Source organism: Scleropages formosus, chromosome 6 (genome assembly GCF_900964775.1).
Source record: "Scleropages formosus chromosome 6, fSclFor1.1, whole genome shotgun sequence".
Taxonomy (NCBI): Eukaryota; Metazoa; Chordata; class Actinopteri; order Osteoglossiformes; family Osteoglossidae; genus Scleropages; species Scleropages formosus.
Window position 1 is genome coordinate 27685126 of NC_041811.1, and position 22982 is coordinate 27708107.

General features: G+C 42.7%; 1 protein-coding gene across 2 annotated transcripts; it reads left to right on the top strand.

The window, feature by feature from the left end:
* The first annotated feature begins 923 nt into the window (after positions 1 to 923).
* On the top strand, positions 924 to 21879 carry LOC108936486 (cingulin-like protein 1). 2 transcript variants are annotated; one of them, XM_018755856.2, is made up of 19 exons: positions 924 to 1046; positions 1342 to 1437; positions 8875 to 8965; positions 11974 to 12543; positions 13118 to 13387; positions 13894 to 13983; positions 14169 to 14306; positions 14635 to 14727; positions 15078 to 15284; positions 15772 to 15876; positions 16139 to 16291; positions 16809 to 16976; positions 17420 to 17593; positions 17824 to 17913; positions 18281 to 18364; positions 18764 to 18882; positions 19277 to 19385; positions 19677 to 19840; positions 20372 to 21879. In XM_018755856.2, exons 3-19 carry the CDS (start codon positions 8930 to 8932, stop codon positions 20478 to 20480), a joined length of 2679 nt encoding a protein of 892 aa, XP_018611372.2. In that variant the 5' UTR covers positions 924 to 1046; positions 1342 to 1437; positions 8875 to 8929; the 3' UTR covers positions 20481 to 21879. The 2 variants fall into 2 exon arrangements, with proteins under 2 accessions (XP_018611372.2, XP_018611379.1); XM_018755863.2 differs by lacking the exon at positions 11974 to 12543.
* The last annotated feature ends 1103 nt before the right edge of the window (positions 21880 to 22982 follow it).

Here is a 22982-nt window from a genome sequence, read left to right on the forward strand (position 1 = left end):
AGGAAACAGTCACCCCATTTTTTTCCCCTTAAGTCCCCCCAGTGGTTGAAAACTTTAATTATATTTTACCCAGAATCCAACTGTTTACAATAAACATTTTCCTCCTTAGATGGGGTGCAGTACTGTGGCAGTGCAGTGGTGTAGCAGGTTTGGCTAGGAGCTGCTCTTTGGTGGGTCTAGGGTTTGAGTCCTGCTTAGGGTGCCTTGCGATGGGCTGGCGTCCCATCCTGGGTGTGTCCCTTCCCCCTCCAGCCTTGCACCCTGTGTTGCTGGGTTAGGCTCTGGTTTGCCAGGACAAGTGGTTTCCGACAATGTGTATATGATTTTCCCACTTAAACTCACATTAATGTGGGTTGTTACAATATGTTTATGATCTCCTCATTGCCTTACTTATGTGATTATCCAATAAGGATCCATGCAGCCATTCCCCAGGGGGTTGCCCTAATGCCCCAGTGGTGACATACACGTTTATTCATTTAGCTGATGCTTCTCTCCCAAGCAGTTCACAATGTTAAGCTAATTATTTACCCAGTTACACAGCCAGGTAATTTTTACAGGAGCAGGTTGGGGTAACTTCTTGGCTCAAGGGTGCTATAGCTGGAGGTGGCATTCAGATCTGTGATCTTCGGGTACAAAGGCAGTAGCTCTATGCACGACACTATCAGCTGCCCATATATAGAGACACAGAACTGAGCTGTAGAGGTTTTATTCGGTTTTGCAATAACAAGCTGGACACACCTGTACTCTTGCAGCACTAGCCAGAGTTTTACTTCAGTGGGAACCAAGGCAGGGTGTTCCCCTCCCTTTGTGGAAAAAAATGCACCTGGCCCGTGGCCAAGGTGTGAAACCCCATCCCTCCCTGACACACCCTGCATTACTCCGCTTTCCGGCACTCGCATGCCATTCCTCCAGGTGACCTCACTGCGCAGACAACTGTCTCTGGCAGTTAAAAAGTACCTTTCAGTCTGGAATACACTTGGAAAGGGAAAGGCAGGAGAGGAATTGTATGGCTTCCGTTTCTTCAGTCTGATTTCAGCTTTATTCTGGTAGGTTGAAAATCCCTCATGGATATTTGATTGCAGTTTCAATTTAAGTGAAATACTGGCTAATATAAAATAGTGGCATTAATCAAGTGCAGATCAGACAATATTCCTTGGAGCAATTCCGTACATTTTGGTAATCAAAGGAAAGCAAAATAAAAGGGTGTCACTATTTAGCCTCCTAACTCCGTGCAATGTAACGACAGGTTTTTCCGTACACACCTGTGCAATGAGAATTAAGTATTTCCACTAGTCTGAGGTGACCAGAAAAACAGGTTGCTTATTCTCCTCCTCTCCACAGGTCTGTACATACTTGAGCCTCATTCCCTCCTTGGCACATCAGTGTCTTCTCACAGCTGAAGACTAATCTCTGCCAGTAAGAGCACTCTTTAAGCAGGTAATGAGAATGCACCGCACACCATAAACTGAGATATGTGTTCCTCATTCTTGTTCCAAATGATGTGTCAAATGGCCTTCAAAGGGCTGGTTTTATTCTCCTTCGTCTCTGTATTCCACAGATGTAAAATACTGTAGTTGGCTGTGATTTGTCAGTGTGTTGATCACCTATTGCAAGGAAGTGCAACCCTTAATAGTGTGTTTTCCACGAGTTACAGTAGTCATTGTTGGTCGATTTACTGAAATGGTATCTTATGGAGAATGCTTATCTTATGGAGTACCTTTATCACATTTTTCGTTTCATGCTCTCAGTTTTGGATGTCATATCAAAAAATACAATATTTATTGACTTTTGATGGTTGAGTCTTGAGTAGAGGTGTAATCATAGTCTTTTTAAGTGCTTTTTTGTATTTAGCAGTTATATTCTTTATGACCTTTAAGAAATGGCAACCTTTCTCCATCGTTCAGTTGCGAATCTCTCTTCGCTACGGACTATATATGATGTACTCATGCTGCATGTACAGTACATACAGACCTCTTTCCGTTTTAACTTTTTGCCTATAGATTCAATGTACGGTTGGATTTTGCATTGCGTTGTGCTGTTAAGCTATTCGGAAGAGAGGTAAATAAGCTTTGCATCGCAAAGTCATTGTTTATAGTACACCTCTCCGAAACAACTTTCGGCAGGCAGTGTTATGAGAGCGAAAAGGGCAGTTCCCTTGTCTCAAAACTTTCTCCACATCTCACGCCCTATAAACCTGTCAGTCAGGTGGACAGGAAAACAACAGCCAGTGCAAACAGGGTAATGTAATGCAGGCAGGTTGGCGGTCAGATGAGCAGCACGTGTGTTGATAGCAACAAATGGGTTACACAGCTACAGTCACTGGACACCCTGGAAAAGGAAGTGTCACTCCTTAGTTTTGAAGGTTAACGTTTCTAGGTTTTTACCATGGCCTTGTGAAAACTTATGGATATAAACTTTTTTTTTTTAAATTTTCACTTACAATATGTAAAATATGTCTTGTTTAAACATAATTTGAACAGATGTGTTTAACATCAGGCGGGGTGCGGTGGTGCAGTGGGTTTGAATGGGTCGTGCTCTCTAGTTGGTCTGGGGTTCGAGTCCCGCTTGGGGTGCCTTGCGGCGGATCGGTATCCCGTCCTGGGTGTGTCCGCTCCCCCTCCAGCCTTACGCCCTGTGTTGTCGGGTTTGGCTTCGGCTCCCCGCGACCCCTGTATGGGACAAGCGATTTCAGATGGTGTGTGTGTTTAACATCAATGGTTTGAACAAATATGTGTAAATTTAAGTAAAATTTAATTGGGTAGGGAGGTAACAGACTTTATGTGCTGGTATTCAGATTGATTTTATATGTATTCTAGAAAACAAGCTGCAGAGTGAGGAATAAACCACAAAGGATTAGGAAATTGCTGGAAAGTAAACATTAATATAGGGTGATGCAAGAGACTAGACTCGCTTCATACTTCATTGGAACAAAAGTTAATGTTATTGATATTTGAATGATTATTAATGGATTAGTCTAGGAAGGGGATAAGGTACCCTTCTTAAATCTTCTATTTGCCTTGGAATTATAATTACATTTCACATTTACATTTACATATTTAGCAGACACTTTTCTCCAAAGCGACTTCCTATGAACTCTATGTAGTGTTATGAGCCCACACACCTTATTCACCGCGGTGACTTACACTGCTAGATACACTACTTACACTGGGTTACTCATCCATACATCAGTGGAACACACACATTCTCTCTGTCACTCACACACTATGGGTGAACCTGCACAGCATCTCTTTGGACTGTGAATTATTGTCTAAATTGTGAACTGTTGTGTATAATTCACAGCCTACTTTTCAACCTGTCAGAACTGTCAGAAATGCCATCATTTGCTGTCAACAAATTATAGAAACACTTAACAGGTAATAAATTTCAGATGTAGATTTCCCAGACCCATTATCTGAAAGTTAAAGGCTATGCCACATAGCACGTGCTGATGGACCTGTACTTTACTCCCTGAGGTGAACATTTTGTCCAAAGGTGAAATGATTAATCATTTTTGGTTTCATCACACATAACATCACTGCAGTGTTGCTATCAGCTACCTGTGGCATGATGTAATACACCTTCTTCCATCTGACCTTTGTGTTTCAGTCAAAAGGAAGAAATAAAGACTATATCTTTCATATAGCAGACGCTTTCATTTCGTTACGTTAGCCTTCTGGCTAAAACTCTCAGACATCTTGCAATGTAACAACATGTTATGTCTGATGATTCATTGCGATCCCGCATTTTCCGGCCTTCCAAGTTTTGAGAAGTTGGGGTGCCTAAACGCTTGCGATGCTTTACGGTTCTAAGATGTAAGACCAACACAACAGAGAATGATCTGAGGGGATGTTCCCGTGGAACCTATTCCTGACAAGCCATGATCCAACTAACCCCAATTTCAGCATTTCTCATAGTTCAACTCAGTCCTGCCAAACAAGACCACCCATAAACCACATATGCTGTGTGTGTCAAAATGAAACTATATAAGTCCAATATTTTCGAGGAAGAAATAATAACTTTAATAAATACATCACTGTTTTCAAGCATATTGATGTATGTACAAATGCCACTTTTGCTTAAATGTCATGACCAAACACCTCATTTTCAACATTTGTCATGGCTAGAATTTACATTGCCAATCAAGACCAGCCTATAAATGCATTCACCTCTAGAGTCAAAGTAAAAGTGTTTTATTGAAACCTGTTACTTTCCATATGAAAATTAGTAATTCATAAAATGATTAAAACTTACAAAATGCTGTGTTAATGCTAAACTGCACATTGTTTGAAATCTTGCATCACACTTTCGGAGTTGAATTAATTATTCTTGCATAATTGAATTGAATTGAATTGAAGGCTCCAATGTGTGTGTGTGTGTGTGTGTGTGTGTGTGTGTGTGTGTATTTGACAATGTACTGACATAAAAATGTCTTACTTTTGCTGAAATAATGACAATACACAAATTATTATAATTTTGAGATAATGGAACAAATCAGATTTTTTTTTCACTTGCGTCTCAGAGCTTTGTTTGCTCATGTGACTTTTCCCCAACAGAGATGAGACAACAGAGGGAATCTCAAGAATTTAGAAAAGCATTTTGCTCAGAGATTAGAATTTTCAGCTCGTCTCTTGAAAGCTGCAAACAAGCACTGAAAAGGAAGTCATTAAAACTGTCTAACTGTAATTTAATCCTATGATGTTGTATTCAAGGTATTACAGAAACTGGCACAGGGGCTTTCGTACAACAAGTTTATACGGGTTCTATTGCATGACTTGTCTGCTTGGCTTAATTGGAAAAGTAAACTCGATCTTGTTTGTTCTTGTCTGCCTGCACAAACCGTCACTTTCTTTTTCTGCTGTATGAGTTGGCCTGAATATTAGGTAAATACAGCTTTTAAAGGAAATCCCTAGGGGGCTTGGTGGAGCCCTTTCGGTAACCAGACTTGTTTTTTGGCAAGTATACATGTTTTTTTTCTATTTGTACTTTCATCTTAAAGTCTAATGTTTTTTTAGGTGTGTGGAAGTGAAATAATACACTTGTCTATCATGTCTCTCAACCCTTGTACTTCAAAGTCTACAGCTGGACAATAAACTGCAAAACTGCCGATTGTTTGACAGTTACAAGCTTTGGTCCAAAAGCGTTCATGAATTCTAAGTATTATCGTGTTTTTATAGTTTTAAATACCACAATACAAAGATGTATACATATAATATAATTTACAATAGCTGTTAATATTTTCATGTTATAGCATTAATGAGTTCTGCTTCTTTTTGCAAATGGGGGCAGCTGATAGTGTAGTGGTTCCAGCCATTGTCTTTGACCCCAAAGGTTGTAGGTTCAAGTCCCCCTTCTTGCTGTAGTATCCTTAAGCAAGGTATTTGCTTTGAATTGCCCAGCTGTATAAATAGGTACGTAGTTTAACATTAAAATTCGCTCCAGAGGAAAGCAAGGTGGGTATATGGGGACCGCTGGTCATGTAGTGTTAGAGCCACTACTTTCAGCCCTGAATGTTGCAGGTTTGAATCTAACCTCTGACTGTAGCAGCCTTTAGCAAAGAACTTACCTTAAATTGCTTCAGTAAAAATTATCCAGCTGTCTAAATGGGTAAATAATTGTGGGTAAATTAACATTATAAGTTGATTTGGAGGAAAGTGTCAGCTGAATGAATAAATGTAAAAGCATCAGCTAAATAAATAAATGTAAATGTATGTGAAATGCTACAGTGAAAAACTCATGGCTTAGAACCGTATAATTTAAAATGTTATTGACTGAAAGGAGGGGTTGCGGTGGCGCAGTGGGTTGGACCGCAGTCCTACTCTCCGGTGGGTCTGGGGTTCGAGTCCCGCTTGGGGTGCCTTGCGACGGACTGGCGTCCTGTCCTGGGTGTGTCCTCTCCCCCTCCGGCCTTACGCCCTGTGTTACCGGGTAGGCTCCGGTTCCCCGTGACCCCGTATGGGACAAGCGGTTCTGAAAATGTGTGTGTGTGTGTGTGTGTGTGTGAGTGACTGAAAGGAAATATATTCCGAAGCTGCGTGCAAATACTATATAGTTGTAATGATGTAACCAGAAATTTCATATTTCATGTTATTTTTATGATTTGTCCTATGCAAAACTGTTTGAATATCAAAAATGTGCTTTCCAAGTTGGGGGGATACAGTGGTGCAATGGGTTTGACTGGGTCCTGCTCTCTAGTGGGTCTAGGGTTCAAGTCCTGCTTGGGGTGTCTTGCAACGGGCTGGTGTCCCATCCTGGGTGCGTCCCCTCTCCCTCCAGCCTTACACCCTGTGTTGCTGGGCTAGGCTCTGGCTCCCCGCAGCCCTGTATGGGACAAGCGGCTTCGGACAGCGTGTGCGCTTTTCACATGACTTGCTGATCGTAACTGGTCCTGTTTCAGCCTACAAATAGGCACCATGCACTGTTGCTTTTTTAGTTCTACTGTGTTTGTTTGTCGTTATCGTGTAGAAACAAACTGGTGGTGTAACATTTAATGGCCAAATATAGGCATAGGCCAACACGTATGCAACGTAATTAGTCACCCCCATGATTGGCATGTGAAATAGTCAAGTCTTTTCCCAGCTATCTACTCATTACATTTTTGTAAGCAATTTGTGCTTTTAGTCCTGTGCTAAGAACCAGCATGGCTACAGTTAGAGAGCCTGGTGACTACATGTCGGTGCTTGTGAAGCAGGTGTTTCTGCAACAGGTTGATCAATTGTTCACATGAAACTCGTAAAGACAGTATCGTCATGAGACAGCAGTGGGTGGAATCACATACTTGACACCATTATGCTGTTGAAAGGATGTGATGGAAGGTTATGAGCATTTAAAAAAAAATCTTAAATGCGAATGAACGTATTGGAAGTATGGAAACATATTTAAGGTTTCTACATTTTGTTGCTTTCCAAGATTTCTTTAACAAAGAGTACTTCTGCACAGTGAAGTAGTGGACTGTAGGGATTTCGTGAATTTTTTGCGGTTTTATCACAATTTTAATACAGCTCGTTAGAGAGGGAAAGCAAAAGGGGGGCAACTGCGCTGAGAAAAAAGTAGTTTTTCTTAGGCCGGTTACTTACAGAGTGTCTGGAACAGAGTTACCCTCATTGCTGGGTTAGAGTGTTAGCACAAGACATTGAGTTTGTACTGAAAACAGTTATTAACACTAATTAGCATGTCTGAAAGCATCAGGTCAGTGATTCAAGTGTTCATTTAACAGCTATCAATGACTCACAGGTTGCAGAGGCTTGTCTTGTATTCGTCATCTACAGATAATACAAATTATGTAATTTCTTTTCCAGATGTCGCTAGTCTAAAAATCTTTGACATGGCTGGATCATGCTTACAATGCATTACTCATCAAATTTTATTAGCCTTTCTTTGTGACTGTTTCTGAAATCTTTTATGTTGCTGGTCTTCGACTATCTCAAAGGAAAAACCAAAGATTTGTTTTTTTTTTTGTTTGTAGTTTCTCCTTTTTTAGCCATATTTTGTTGTCATACTGTACATCGACGAGTTATCTCACTGCAGAAGTCGAGAACCTGAAAGCTTTAACTATTCTCTTTGTTTAAATAGCTAAAACCTAAACTATTTCGCAAAAAGTAAGTTGAAATACACATTTAAAAGCTTTTTAAGTGAATCAGTAAAACACTTGACAGCTGGCGACCTGGGTTATGCGAGAGCCTCATCATGCTGATGAAACGTGTCATACTGGGCTTATTCATAAAGCCATATTTACAAAAGCAAAATTAAGGTTCGTGAACTCACTGGTATTTATTTATTTCCTCACCAGATTGTCAACGGATTTCCACTGTAACTGGGCTCCTAATCAGTTTTTTGTGTATTAAGGGAACTGTTGTAGAGGGTTTCATTTGTGATAACAGAAAAAGGCTGTACAACCAAAGCACATTACTTTATTATTCCAAATCTGTTTTACTGGATTTTTTTGCATATTGTAGATGATTATTAAAAAAGATAATGGGATTGTACAGTAAATCCATTATATTCTCCGTACTTACAAAAAAGGCTTCCGATGAATCCAGAATTCAATAAACAGACATTTATTGGCAGTACTCCCTGCTACATATTTTAGCCTTTTGAGCAAACTGTTCACTTTGAAGGTGTAACTTCTCTAGCATAAATACAGTTTTAATTTATGTTGACAACAGTTTTTAGACATACACTGACATTGATAATGGAGTCATGTTTTCCTTTGTTACAGTGCTATTGATTTCCTGTGACCACATCTGGTCCTCATCGAAAAAAGTAGTGATGATAAGAACAGCAAAGGTTACAGGGCATTGTATTATACGACGTATAAATGCGTCACCAGCATATTGTTAGATCTACATATTGTTAGTCAATTAACACAACGTCGCTAATGCTGCTATGACAGCATGTGCACACATGCACTCTCATACAGTTGTCACAAAAAACATACGCATAAAAACATCTACACATAGTTGCTGGCTTATGTAGATTTAATTTAAGCTGCCCTGATATTCAGGAAATTGCTTCCTCTAACGTTTTTGGAAACAATGGCTCCATTCTCTGGACTGGTGTAACATCCTGCTATTATAATCCACACAGACTAATAGGAGAGTCTGTTCTAGAAATTTTGCATTAGCTCATAGTGGTTCAATGTTCTTATTGACTACCACCCTCTGCTGGTTGGACATAATAGAAAATAACAGATTATATATGTGTCAAAGCAAAGGACAACACGCCCAGCACAAGCGTCTCTGAATAATCACACTGATAAAAACTCTGCCTGAAAATCAATTTGAATGATTTTGTTCAGTTTTTCCCATATATGTGTGATTATGTCTCAGATTCATACCATTATTGTTCTTAATGTTTCCATTTGCCCGCCATTCAAAGGTACCACAAGGAGGTGTAGCGCCTAGAGAAATCCTCCAACAAAGTCCTCAGCGGGATGAAGAGAGAACTCAACCTGGAGATGAACGGCATGGTAACTATCTGCATTATTTTTTTCAGCAGATACTAGGATGCTTTCTTTTTTTTTTTTTACTTTTCCCCTTTAATTTCCCTGAACTAGTACCCATGACTACCAGTTCTCCTGTTCTCAACACTATACACACTTTCAAATGAAAATTATTAAACTGCAACAAAAGATACCGTTACATTTTATAATGCCAATGGCAATTCCCAAATTTGAATTTTCCTAATTTTCTTGCAGATCCTACCGTTGTCTTACTATCTTCTGCAATGCATTCGGATATTTTGAGAATTTACTTCTTATCGGAGCCTCACTTTAAGATGTTTTTTTTGCTATATCAATTATGCATCTGATGTCTAGTCTTCTAACTGTCATGTAATATCTTATCATCTAGTAGCTGATGATGGTGCACATTCAAGTATCTTCCGTTCAACATTAGCGCCCTGGGAGCTCGTTCTTTGGGGGTACTATCGACATAAGATGTACACATTGCAGGAATTTACCTCCGAATAACTACGTACTTTCACCATTGTTTAGAATTTCTGACCTGTCCAGACTATTTGCTCATTGATTTTTAGGCACGTGGTTTTGTCTCCGGAGCATCCATACGGATGCAAGACAGTTTTATACTGCAAAACGGTGTCTGTGAAAATGCCTTACAAAATAATAACTGCAAGTACTCGGTGGATTGTACGAAAATAGACGAATACGCATACGGCGCATTCGGAGCGACGGTCCTCGTATCAGCAGATCTAGGTCACACTGCGCTGCAAATCCATACCATATGTTGCTCCTGCGGGCCCCAGAGGACCGGAGCTTCCATTCTCATCCACTCAGGATTGCAGTTCAATCTGAAGCGAAAGGCTGTCTGCTGTCGCTCCGCGGAAATGGCTTTGTGGAGCCGGCTGATAGACGGAGTTTTGGTGCCGTGGGAATGGGACAGATGTACTGTAATGCTCTTCCCTGTGTGACTCAGCTGCGACTGGGCCAGGGCCAAGAGCCCCCGGTCAAGTGGGACGCGCCGGGCTGCTGCCGGACGAGCCGCTTCGGCGCCACGCCCGGGTCAACGGAAAGCGCTATCGCGCCCGTGGCCCTTCCCCGTGCTGTCTCCCGACGACCGTTAGCGTCAGCCCCGCGTCGCCTCGCAGTTGGCATAGCAACAGTCAGCTGGCAGCCGAGAGGTGTTGTTCAGCCTCGAATTTAGGATAATTAACACTTTGGAGAGGTGACTTTCCTGCGATATAGCTGCACTCTGTTAGCGCGCCGACCCGCTTTCTTTTAAAAATTACTTTTCGTCGGGAGGACTTCCAGGTCCGGCACGCGTTCCGGGCACCGAAGGCGCACAGTGCAGCGACGGGCACGGCGGAGCGTCAGCAGCCCGAGCAAACCCAGCGCACGATGAGGAAATGTCACAGGCCTCACTTGTGGTGGAAAATAATAGTAATAAATAATTAATGATGCAGCGAGCATGACCCTGAGAGGAGTCTGTCCTGCTCCTCCAGCTGCCGCTGTGCGCTTACTGGAGGGGGATGAGAACCAAGTCCCAGGATTAATTCAGCCATTCCTCATCCAAATCTGCCTTCCGCTAATCAGCTTCTGGACACCGTCCAGTTCATTTATATAACCGGCATTAGCATAATTGCGCTATTTGATCATTAATTGGAGCTCGGTTTAGTTTTTTTGGCCGAATTAGACGTTTATTCATTTAATTTTTGTCATTCTTATCTGCTTCGGCTGATGGCTATCCTGAGAGGTGCGTGTTCGAGGAGAGAGGGCGTCATCATTTTTTTAGACGAATGAGCAGATGTTGGGGCATCTCAGTAGGGATTTGTGTTAAAACAAGTGTTAGTCTTTCTAAAGTATTTTTTTTCTTTCTTTTTCAATTCAGGCTTACAGCTGTGCGATGGGTGTGCTTTCATATGCCTGGGTAAACCGAGAACGTAAATATTGCAGCCATCATGTTAATTAAACATAACCTGCCAGAGAGAGGCAGACAGAGCTGATATAATTTGAATTTGTTTCTTTTCTAACTGTAATTCCCATAAGCATGGGAAATATGTGATAATGCAATTGCATTAGTCAAAGTAACATGCACATTAACTTCAGGCTTCCACATTATAGGCTTAAATCTGTAACCCATTAAAGACGCTCACTGACTGTCATTGTCGTGATATTAGCACCACACGGGGGAGTATAGAGAAGATGTGAAAGACTTGTGGTCACGAAAGTCTCATTGCTAAGGTAAATTATACACGAGATTTTATCTACAGCCGTGACTTTGTAAGGTTGTCCGGCTTGCAGACGCCGTTCCTTTTTTATTTTTTCGACTCAGAATGCACTGTACTTAAAAATAATTGTTTTTCTGAGAAAGCCTTGAAACCTAGAGCTACCGGAGAGAATGTCATACTAGCGGTAAGGCTTAATAGTCACACGGTGACATGTTCTCTCGTACTGGTCAGGGGGAAGGAGAGTCTTTCTCTGCCACGTTGGCTTTTTGTAGGTTAAATGACAAGCTGGGCAATTAAAGGTTACACTGCAGGGGTGGAGTTGCTGTGGCTAAGGTTTGTTTCAGAGTCGGGGCAAGTATAACGTTCCAAGGTTCTCTTCTGAAAACGCCGAGGACCGAACGAGCCGTCCCACACGCAGAGCTGCCTTCTTTAACAATTTCCGATGTCGAGGCGAGACTGTAAGTTCCGTGGTTTTTAAGTGGCTGAAAACGTTACTGCTGCAAACGTAGCTGTAGTGCAGCGACTGAATTCGTAGGACGCGATGTTTGATGAACGGAGAGCGTTCCCTCGATTTTGCACAGAGCCGTTTTGCAGCTTCACTAAAAACCCAGAAAATTATACTTTTGCCATTTGCTTTTCATGACTTTTTCCTATTAGTGCTGGTGTTTTGTCCTGCATGTTTCAGCAAGCGTAATTTGTGCAACTAAAGAGGTGGTTTAGCAAATCAAAATGAGAGTAAAGGGCACTAGCTGTACAGATGCCCATTGCTGAAACAAAAGCTGTTTTTCCCAGGAAGCCATCACAGCTGGAGAAATCTCAGAAAACGGTGAGAAACGAGAACGAGGCCCTCCGAATACTAGCACTGCGATACCAACAAAATCCCCCGCTGAAGAACTAATGGAAAACATCACCATAGAAACCCAGAGCTCTGCGGGGTTCGATTCGAAGGCTGGTGTAGCGACAAACAAGGCTCTTCTGAGGACGGAATCAGACTTGAAGAAGTCGAGAAATGTCAAGAATCTTATCCACAAATTCTCGGGCGGCAAGAGTCCCCAGTCTTCACCGTCGGGGTCACCTACAACAACCGAATCTTCCCCCGGCAAAATTAGTACCGGCAAGCTCTGTGCGGAGAAGCATACTTCGGAGACCGCGTTAACAGAGACCAAGAAGACAGAGAATGGAAGTGCGTCCGGTCAAAATCAGGTGGACGTGACCAAATCCGACAAGAACGGCGTATTGCCCTCCATCAGAGTGACACCTCCTACGAATAACTCAAGGGAAGCTGGATTACAGGGCCCCGATAGTGCACCAAATGGCCATCCCAAGACATCCCAAGCTCTTACTGGTTCTGGAGTAGGTTCGGTAAGTAATCCAGCAATGGACAGCAGTGCGACCAGCATAAACACTTCGCTGGGCTTGGAGTCAGCGCAGGAGGGACACGCTTGCTTTGAGCTGCTTGGAAGGTTGCATAAAACAAATGCATGGTTTTTTTTTTTTTTTTTTTTTTTTTTGTCCTGCCTCGCTTCGTCGTCACCAACCGGCACGCTGTTTGCACTAACGGCACTCGTACGTCCGTCGTGAAACGGGAGAAGGTCTCCTACGATGGGAGCAATGTGCTTCGGTATTCACCAGCATGAGTGAAGAAGTGTTACATCTGTCTTTCCTGCATCGCACCTCTTTACTCACTTCTCCATCCTACACCAAGCTTACAGCTGCTTCACTTGTCATTCGTTGTCATACGTCAGCTGTGCTTCTGTGATTCTGCTCTTTGTTCACTTTTGCATGGTTTGCGTCGCGTTCGGTTTTGTTTTTTTTTTTTTTTTCCTTTTTTGAACTTACCGTACAGTGCAGTTCAGTTTGTTATCATTAATGTGCTGGTACTTCCAGCACTGTATACATACGTGACCTATTGTTCTGAAATGTTCTGATCCTCTAGGAATCAGACTTTGATCCAAACAAGCAGCCTGAAAGTCCTCCATCTGAAGAAGAGCCATCTCACCCAAAAGTCAGCCAGAACCCAAAATATCAGCTGTTTCTTGGCTCGGACGTGCTTGGGAACAGTTCCAGGGATCCAGATGGAACAACAAGAGAGAATGGGCCCAGGAATTCCCGCTGGGAGAGCAACAGTTCCAGATCTGGGCCCAACAACTACCGCGGATCCCTGGAGTCCCTGGCATCCCGGGACTGGGACACCATGTCGGACAAGGTGAGCGCTTGCAGCGGGACCTGGAGATTGTCAGGTTGTCACTGCATTCTTAACCGCACGAAATAATTTAAAATGTGTGCTTTGATGGCCAGATGGGACATACACAAGTGCTTTGCACAATTTCCATACTGTCATTTTTTGTGATAAGCACATAACGAAAATGCGCAGATGTTTTTTTTTTTCTTAGTATCTGCTGTATTACCATCGGTGCAATTTTTTTCATGGTCAACACCCATAATGCACACTGGCTCCTCTACAGAGTTATAGCATTGTGTTTGATAGTGACTTGGACAAGACTCGGAACCTTTTATCACAGAATTAATTAATTTCTATGTTTACCAGCAGGAATTTTCATGTGTACAGGACCTTTCTGACTACAAAAAGGGCAGGTTCCCATTACGTCTTATAGTGACCAAGTGGGGTCATCTGGGATTTCGTTGTCACTCTGCAATTATGATGTGTAAGATATATGACTACAGGAATTACTACATTTACTCTGTTTTCAGATGGACAGCCCTCCCAGGGTATTCAACAGTCCATATACTTCTCCTTCAATTGACTACACCCAGATGTACAGAGGAGTGTCAGAGTACAAGGTATTACTTTTAATTCAGCCTGCATAACTGTGACCTTTAAGTTACACCACTCTACCGGAAATGTGTACCTAGCCTAATAAACTATGACTTTACCGCGCCGGTATTTGTGTATTTATAAATAAGCACTTAATGTCATGTGTAAGACCTACACTTCAACCTCTCCGTGTCCTCTTCCCGCTGCTCAGGAGACAATGTCACCGGGAACATCTGAGTTCAACCTCTTTAGTTACAACAGCAGAAGTACCAGCCCCGTGGCTTCGCCCACTGTAGCCGCGCCCCGCGGCCGCTTCTCCGCCTACGAGACCTTGACTAGGAGGCGTGAGGTCAGGCCTGATCCACAAAGCTGTGTTTTGTAGAGTCATGAAAAATGCATGTATGTTAATATATGTAAAAATATTACAATAAGGACACAAAGAGCATAAACTGTATACAACATATGTCAGTATAAGTTTTATTTTGCCTAAATTATGTTAATTTTTATACAAAAGGGCATACAGCCATGTGGAAATTACTGCTGTGTTTGTCACGTGCCACCTGAACATAAATCAAATATATAGATTGTATTATCTGTTATTCCCATTTGTAAAAAAAAAATGGTTCTAGGCAATTTCCTTGGCAGTGTTCCGTTGACGTGTGTCCTCGCTGTTACAGGCTGCTGCCAATATGCTTTCCATGCGACCCGCAGCTCCCAGCAAGCGGGACTTCATCGAAGAGCTGACCGCTCAGCTTGATACAGTTCAGAAGGTGTGGAATTTATCCTCACACCTCTATAACCTTTCTGTTATTTGTATATGATACTCTTCCTGAAAAGTTATCGTCTATTAATGAGCCAAAGTAATCTTCTAAAATTTGCTAATAAAAATAAAAAGAAAGCTGAGCTTTACATATATTGCAATTCACCTTGAGGTTTTTTCTCCAGAATACATTGTATTGTTCATATGACAGCTACTCTATATAAATATAATAAAACGTAAGATCTGTTCTTCACAGATTCTTTCTTTGACGGTGTGTGTATCGTGGGAGAGAAAAAAACCTTTAAATGACCCACAGATGCGCTTGTGTCTTGTCACATTTATCCTGCCTGCGCTCAACAGAGGAACCAGTTCCTGGAGGCAGAAAGTATTGAGCTGGACAAGGAGAGGAACCAGATCCGCTTCGAAATGAGGGGGCTACTGGTGCAAATTGGGGACCTGCAGCGAATAAACACCCAGCTGCAGGTGGAAATGAAGAAGACGAGAGAGCGGATAACAGAGCTGGAGACAGATAACGGCATGATGAACGAGCGCTTCGGCAAACAGGAGGTACTGCAGCACACGCTTGTCTCACAAAAACACACAAATACCGTAGCAGCCTGAACAGCAGCACCTCGCATCCCTGTTTAACTAGAGCAAAGCGCCAGTCCCATGACATCAGGATGCACACAGTACCGTTCAGGAAATGATCTTCAACTTAAATGTCATGAATGCATAACGAGAATGCAGTGTTGCCAAGCAGTAATTCATCATGCGTGCGCGTGTGTGTGTGTGTGTGTGTGTGTGTGTGTGTGTACTGTATTGCATGAGTTCGTAACATGCCCTAGTAATCTATGATTAATGTTTTTCTCTGACAGTTACAGTGTGGGTCGGTCCTTTTTAAAGGTCATATTATTAAGTCATCTTAAGTCATCTATTACAACATTCACAAAGATCACAAGTGTGTGTACGCACTGCTACGAGTTATCACTGTCAGAGGGTTATTTTATCCTCCTGATATCGCTTATGGATATCCTGTTTGCATGTTTGGTTGCAGTCTGAGCTTAAAGAAGCAAGGGAGATGATGGTAGAGGCCCATACTCAAGAATACGCCTTCAACTTCCTGCAGCAGTCCCTGAAGAACAAGATTAAAGACCATGAGGTATAACAGCCAACGTTACGGCCGAAGCCGGCGAAGTCTAAAAATTACCCGTTGTCTGTGGCACGATGTATATAGTCAACATTCTAATCCCGTGTTGAGCTCATGGCAGTGAAGGGATGGCTCAACAAATATAGAGGCCGAACGCAAAGCTCCTCACGTTACGCAGTCCTCCGGGGACATCCTCATTCCTCGAGATCATCCTATACTCCTTTTGTTGACTCAATAAAACAGAGGTGATGACAGGTCAATTCCCCTGCTGCAGGAAGCGCTCGAGAAGCAGACGCAGCAGATGCAGGCGCTATCCGAAAAGCTCTGGCACGCAGAGAGGGAGCTGGAGGAACTGAAGGCTGAGAAGCAACTGCGGGAGAAGAAGACAGGAGACCTTAACAGCACGGTGATGCGCCTGGAAGCTGAGGTGAGTGAGCGCCACTCTCCCTGCATGTATGAAGGAACTTCAATATGACGTCAGGGCGTAAACCGCAAGCCTCGGCACCGTAGCTGTACATTGGCAGGCAGGGTAACGCAGAGCTTCTCAGTTTACAATGGGCCTGTCAGAGGCAGGGTCAGTGTTACAGGGCTCTACTAACTCTCGTTAGGTTTATATTCACATTTATTCATCCGGACAACCACTTTTCTCCAAAGTGACATAGAGTGATTACGATCGTGTCCTGTTTAGCTGACACCTTTATCGAAGGTGATGTGCGGTGCTAGATACACCGCGCTGGACTCCCCACAATCGAGCAGTATTCGTTAGAAATGCAGAATGCAAGGTAAGCGCTCAAGCAGAGCCGTGCATTTGCCTAAATATTCTTCTGCTTGCTTTGCTGGAGCCTTGGGTGACGTTAAAGGCCAAGAGAATCAAATACATACCATTCCCTTGTGACGGCGAACACTCATGCAGTGTAAAATGAGAGCGTTGCCTGTCTCGGTAGCTGGGAGAGGCCTTAAAAGCTGCGAGCCAGGCTGACGCCGAGCGGAGGCTCTACCAGAAGCTGAAGGACGACGCCCAGGCGCGGGTGGAGGAGCTGGAGGAGAGCCTGCTGGAGAGGGCACAGGAGCTGCAGAAAACTCAACAGACCGTGATCCGACTGCAAGGAGAGGTGGGGGACGTCCAGCGACACGGACCGCTGCTACACATTGCTGTACCGCTGCTGCCGAATCCTTCCCCTCTTTGTATATTTTTTTCTTGGCCCTAAATACTATACTAATTAAACATCACTACTATTGCTATGTTCATTATAATTTTTCAAGAAACTGATGTTGGTTGTACCTGTGTGAGTTGCGGATGGTACGCAAGGCCTTGCAGGCAGGTAGCCAGTGGTTAGCGCCGCTGCCTTTGGACTTGAGATTTTGGGTTCCGATTCCACTCCCTGCTGCAGTACCCTTGAGTGAGGTACTTACCGTGCGTTGCCCGAGTAAAAATCACCTAGCTGTATAAATGGGAAAGTCATTTTCGGTGGTTTAACCACCATTGGAAGCTACGTTGGAGTTAGGCATCGGCTAGATGAATGAATGTAACGGCCTGCGCTGTTTGCTGGCCCAGGTGTCTGAGAAGCTCATGGACCGGGAGCACACGCTGGAGGAGGAGATCCAGCTGAGGGAACGGCTGCAGCTGCGGTGCAAACAGGCCGAGCGCACGGTGGAGGACCTGCAGATGGAGCTTCAGGCCATGGCGCAATCCAAGGAGGACCTTGCCAAGCAGCTCAAGCAGGCACAGGTACCTGGAAACCTGAACATCTGCTTAGCAGTACTCAAGCAGTCAGCTTGAAGCTTCATCCTGTCCTGATGATAACTTCCTCTACACAAAACAGCGGCAAAGTCCTCTTTAAGGGCCGACGCAAGTTCGATCGCTGCCGAACCAGCGCGACAGAAGATAATGTTCCAGCGCCTTACGCGGTTTGTGTGCTTCGTTTCACAAAGTTCGCACTGGAACTGTTTGTTTGCCAGGAAAGGGCAATTGATCTGGAGAGCGACCTGGAAGAGATGCACGACAGCGAACAGAGATGGGCCAGCAAGCACAAACGGACCCTGGAACAGGTGTGTGAGCCCATGGGTACGCGTAGCACGTTTGAAAAGACGGGATCCTGACATCATCGGTCATTCACGAAATCAGCTCTCAGACGACCGAAAGAGATTAACGACATTTGACGGCAGCGACTGGATGACGGGTTATATAAACAGTGAGAGTTAATCTGTTGACTTTTGTGCGTAATCTCTTCTGCAGCACACTTACTCATTACGCAGTCGTCTTGAAGCAACCCCTTATTTCGAGCTTTCTGTTTACTGTGTCCTTAGGGTACTAATTTAATGGCGCTGTCGAGTCACAAAGTATACAAGAGTGTGAGCGCGCAGGGTTTGCGGCGTAGTGATGTGCTTCCCTTAAAGGATCCCTCGTACTTTTCAGACAGAGCAGCTTCAGCTGAAGCTCATACAGCAGAAAGACCTGAACGAACAGCTTGAATGTGAGAAGGCCATCCTGGAAAAGCAGGTATACGTACTTGATAAACGCCGAGTAGACTTTTAAGAAGAAAAACGACATTTTCGGGGAAAACATGGTCTTAACGGCGGCAGCCAGTATTTCACAAATCAGTGTCTTATTTAAGTTATACTTGATGGTTTTAAAATATAGACAGACTTGCTACATATTACATACCCAGGCTGTGTACTATCCTTAATTATATCATTATGCTACAGCTAATTCTGCTAGAGCGCTCTAGGGCTTTGCTGATGTAATATTTTCAGTGTTACCAAGTAGATTTAAGTAACTTGCACATTTTCTGTAGATGTCTTCAACTGGTCTAATTTCGGAATCACGCTGTGCAGTACTTTGCCATGAATGACGTGGTCTGAGGGTGCACTGTTCATCTGTTTTACTCCATTCCCACAGATCAGGGAGCTTCGCATCGAGGTCCTGGAGCTCCAGAACAACAGGGTTCAGGAAGATGTCGTCTCAAAGGCCGAAAACAAGGTCAAGGAGCTGGAGAACTTACTTCGTGTGGAGGAGAGGTCAGTAATGGCTCAGCTGGTAACTGGACTGTATTTTCAACAATTAAACAGAAAAAATAGTCTTCGGTGGTTTGAAGCAATTATTTATTGGGTTTTCTAGACATTGTGGGCACAGCGCTGTTGTACTTTTATTAAAAGTATTTATAGGTAATTAAAAAATAAGTTTCTTATTTATTTCTAAATAAATTTACTGAATTTTTAAAAAAAAAATATGTTATTATTTCAGTTTTGCATTCCTCTTTAAATCTACAGCTGGTTTAGTGTAAAAGGAGCTATACTGTCCATATATGTGGAATCAGCCTGTTTTCTTCTGCACCATTCAGTTATAATGGATTTTGAATTATAATTATTATGGATTTTGGATTTTGATGTGGCTTGTGCTTGTGCTGTGCAGAAATAAAATGATGCTCACAAACGCCATCGGGAAGCTCGAGAGAAAGATCAACGAGCTGACGGACCAGCTGGAGGAGGAGCACAAACTGGCCACTGAGCAGAAGGAACTGGTACGAGAGTGAGAGCACCCTCACCACACCCTCGCCGCACCCCTACCACACCCTCACCGCGCCCTTACCGCTCCCTCGCTACACCCTCACCGCACCTTCACCACACCTTCACCACATGGTGGCAGCAGAGAGCTCCCTTTTGCAGAGCTCTCCCAGGGGTGTGCAGTACGGTCTTTCGGCCGAACTGTGTAACGCTGCTACAGCGGACCGTTCTCGTCCTGTCCCTGTTCGTCCGCATTTCTAAGTGAGATAACTGACCTCGCACCTAACACTTGTGCTCCGTGACCCCAGATGACCCAAAGGATGCGCTCTCTGAAGCGCCAGCTGAACGAGGCCGAGGAGGAGGCGGGTCGCAAGGACAAGCAGTACCGCAGCGTCCAGAGGGAGCTGGCAGAGGAGCGGGAGGCCAACGGACGCTTGCAGAGACAGCTGCTGGACCAGAACCTGCAACTGAAGTGAGAACATTGGCGAGACACACACGCACACACACACAATCTCAATCACGCATGCTGGTGCATACAGCGGTGCTTGTATTCTTAATGCAAAATAATACACATAATTAGGTGGTCATCCCACTTACATTCATCCGATGCTTTTCTCCAAAGAGAGTTACAATGTTAAGCTACTTTCCCATTCATACAGCTGGGTAATTTTACTGGAGCAATTTAGGGTAAGTACCTTGCTGAATGGTACTACAGCTGGAGGGGGGATTCAAACCTGCAACCTTTTGGCTCCAAAGGCAATAGCTCTAACCACTACGTTAAATCAGCTACCGCTTATCGTCCAAAATGTACATAAAGCAAACACGGTAAGATGTTTACTCATGATTTTTATTGAAAGGGAGTTTGGAAAAAGTTAACTTTGATTACTTCATCATCTTTAGTATGCCAGCCTTTAAACAGCAGCACTTGTTTACGTAGGTGCTGCGTGTCCCGTTAGCTGTGTGTGTTCGCTTGTCCACCATGGTGTCTGTGCTGCCCTTGCAGACGAAAGGAGTCTTTCATGATGAGACAAACCCTGGACAGCTTCAGACTGGATCTGACGGCGGATGAGGACGCTCTGCTGAAAGCAGACGCCACCTTCAGCAAGGACTGATTACTCGGCAAAGTCAAATGACGTATTACCAGAGGGGCGCGGAATCTTCTATTGGATCAGCTCGCGATGCACTTTCCAATATAAAGAACCAAAAATCGATATTTATACAGTTACCTCAATAGCTGCGACCCAAACACAATATTCCGAGAATGCTCTCACTTCCTGGAAGCAAAGACTCTCAGGCCTTCAGATTTTCCTCCCACACATGACATGTTCGAATTGGGGTTACCCCGTTTAAACACTGGAGCAGAGGACACTCCGCTTTCTTACGTGTTACAGCTTTTTGCTGATGAACATTTGAGGAAAATCCTTTGTCAAAACATCCATGTTAACAAACAAAAAACAGGTGCAGTCATGAAATTAGAAATGTTAAAAATGTTAAATAAATGTAAAATAAATTAGATTTTAAATGACCAAATTTACCAAAGTACATGTATATAAGAGCTTTATTACTATTTAACTTTTCAGAAGTTTTACACATATTTTTAAGTTTAAAAAATTTTGCATGTTTTGGGCATCGGTTGAACTGGTTGCTAGAATCTTATTTCTGGAAAAAAAATTTTGACAAAATGGTATTTTATACTTCTTACACTGTAATCGAAAACCAAATTCTCATGTACTTATCAATGCAGCAATCTTAAACTTTGAATATTTCTGTTGTGAATGATGACTTTCTTAAAATGTCTTGGATTAGTTGTATATTTACACAATTTTATTTTGATATATTGGACTGAGGTTTTTTAGTATCTAGTATACAAGGAAAATTTATAAGTGCAAAGGTTAACTGACCATCATTCAGAAGCTCAGTTTACTATTATGGTCTTTTCAAATACAGTTCAGAAAATGAATTACCTCGGTATCAGAGTGGAAGAAAAAGGATAATATTTTGCCATTACAGCCTTCTTTAACGTCTTCTCATTCATTCAGAGAATGGTCTTCATGCCTGGGGCATGGGAAAAGGAGGAGAAAGTGTCAGGTGTTTTCATTATTTTATTGCCTTTTTTTTCTTCCAAGGCACATTCTAATATGTGTTACCTGTAAAACATTTGAGCTGTTAATGTAATGCCTAGAACACTGGCCTAGGCGTCACAGTTTACACAAGATAAAATCTTTATGTATTCTGTAAGATTATACATTGGACCAGAAATGAAGCATTTTTATTAATATGCGATAAATCTCTGCTAAGGCACTGATATAAGAAAAAAGAAGTCACGTCAGAATATACTGATGAATCTGTTTTAAACTGATTTGGAAGTCTCATCTGCTAAAAATGTCAAGGATGCCGACATTCCCAGAAATGGCGGACTGTAACCTAATCTTTAAATCTTAATTTCACTTTATATGGACTTGGTGACTTGTACATATTTAAATAATATTTTTATTTGTGTTTTTTTTTTTTTGCATTGTAATAGATTTCTGATAGTGTATGTTGTATTTTTTTTTTTTTTAATTGTCAGTGTCAGTGTCATTAATGGGGGGTGCGGTGGCGCAGTGGCGCAGTGGGTTGGACCGCAGTCCTGCTCTCCGGTGGGTCTGGGGTTCAAGTCCCGCTAGGGGTGCCTTGCGATGGACTGGTGTCCCGTCCTGGGTGTGTCCCCTCCCCCTCCGGCCTTATGCCCTGTGTTACCGGGTAGGCTCCGTGACCCTGTATGGGACAAGCGGTTCTGAAATGTATGTCAGTGTCTGGTCTTCCATCTTATAGTTTAATATTTGAATACTTGTTTGAAGGTATTTATATAAGGGGAAGTTCACCAAAGATTTCTTTACACTTGATTGATATGTTTTTTATTCTACTACTGCTCCCGGCTAACTCCGATTGTTAAAGCTTGCTCGATATGTAGCTTGGATGCTCTTGTCCAGATCATGTCATTGGTCAGTTATGATCAGAACTCCAACTGTTTTATGGATAATTTGACCAGGGGAAAACATACTTGGGAGTTGCTCTGTATAGTGACAGTGTTGTCACTTCTTTTATCTTTTTTCCTTAAAGAAAGTATTTTAAAAATTGAGTACAGAGGAACTGGACAATCATTTTTACAAAATTACTGAAAAAAAACCATAGGCAATTCATAAACTTCTCTCTAGGGGCTCTGTGAAATTTTCTGTGATAATCACTGGTTATCTGCAGTGTATCCTTACACTTTTCAGTGGAACATATATAAGGCTCAAATGGTATATTGAACTTGGTGTAATATATCCAATGGCATAACATATCCGCACTACATATATTTATGAACTCATTGTCATTTTTAGATTGTCATCTAGAGAGAGAAGAGGCACATGCACTGTTCACTAACCTGCAAATTACCAACTGACATGATCAGGCAGAGGGCCAATAAAGGTTGCGATGATTTTATTTGGTGTATTTTTGTGCACCATGTGGATGACGGTGAATGTAGTGTGAGTCAATATAAAGCAATAGAAAACTTTGTGTTGTCTTGGCCAATAAAGCAAGCTTAAGAAAGAAAACAAGAAAATATTTTGGGAAATGTGTTTATTTTC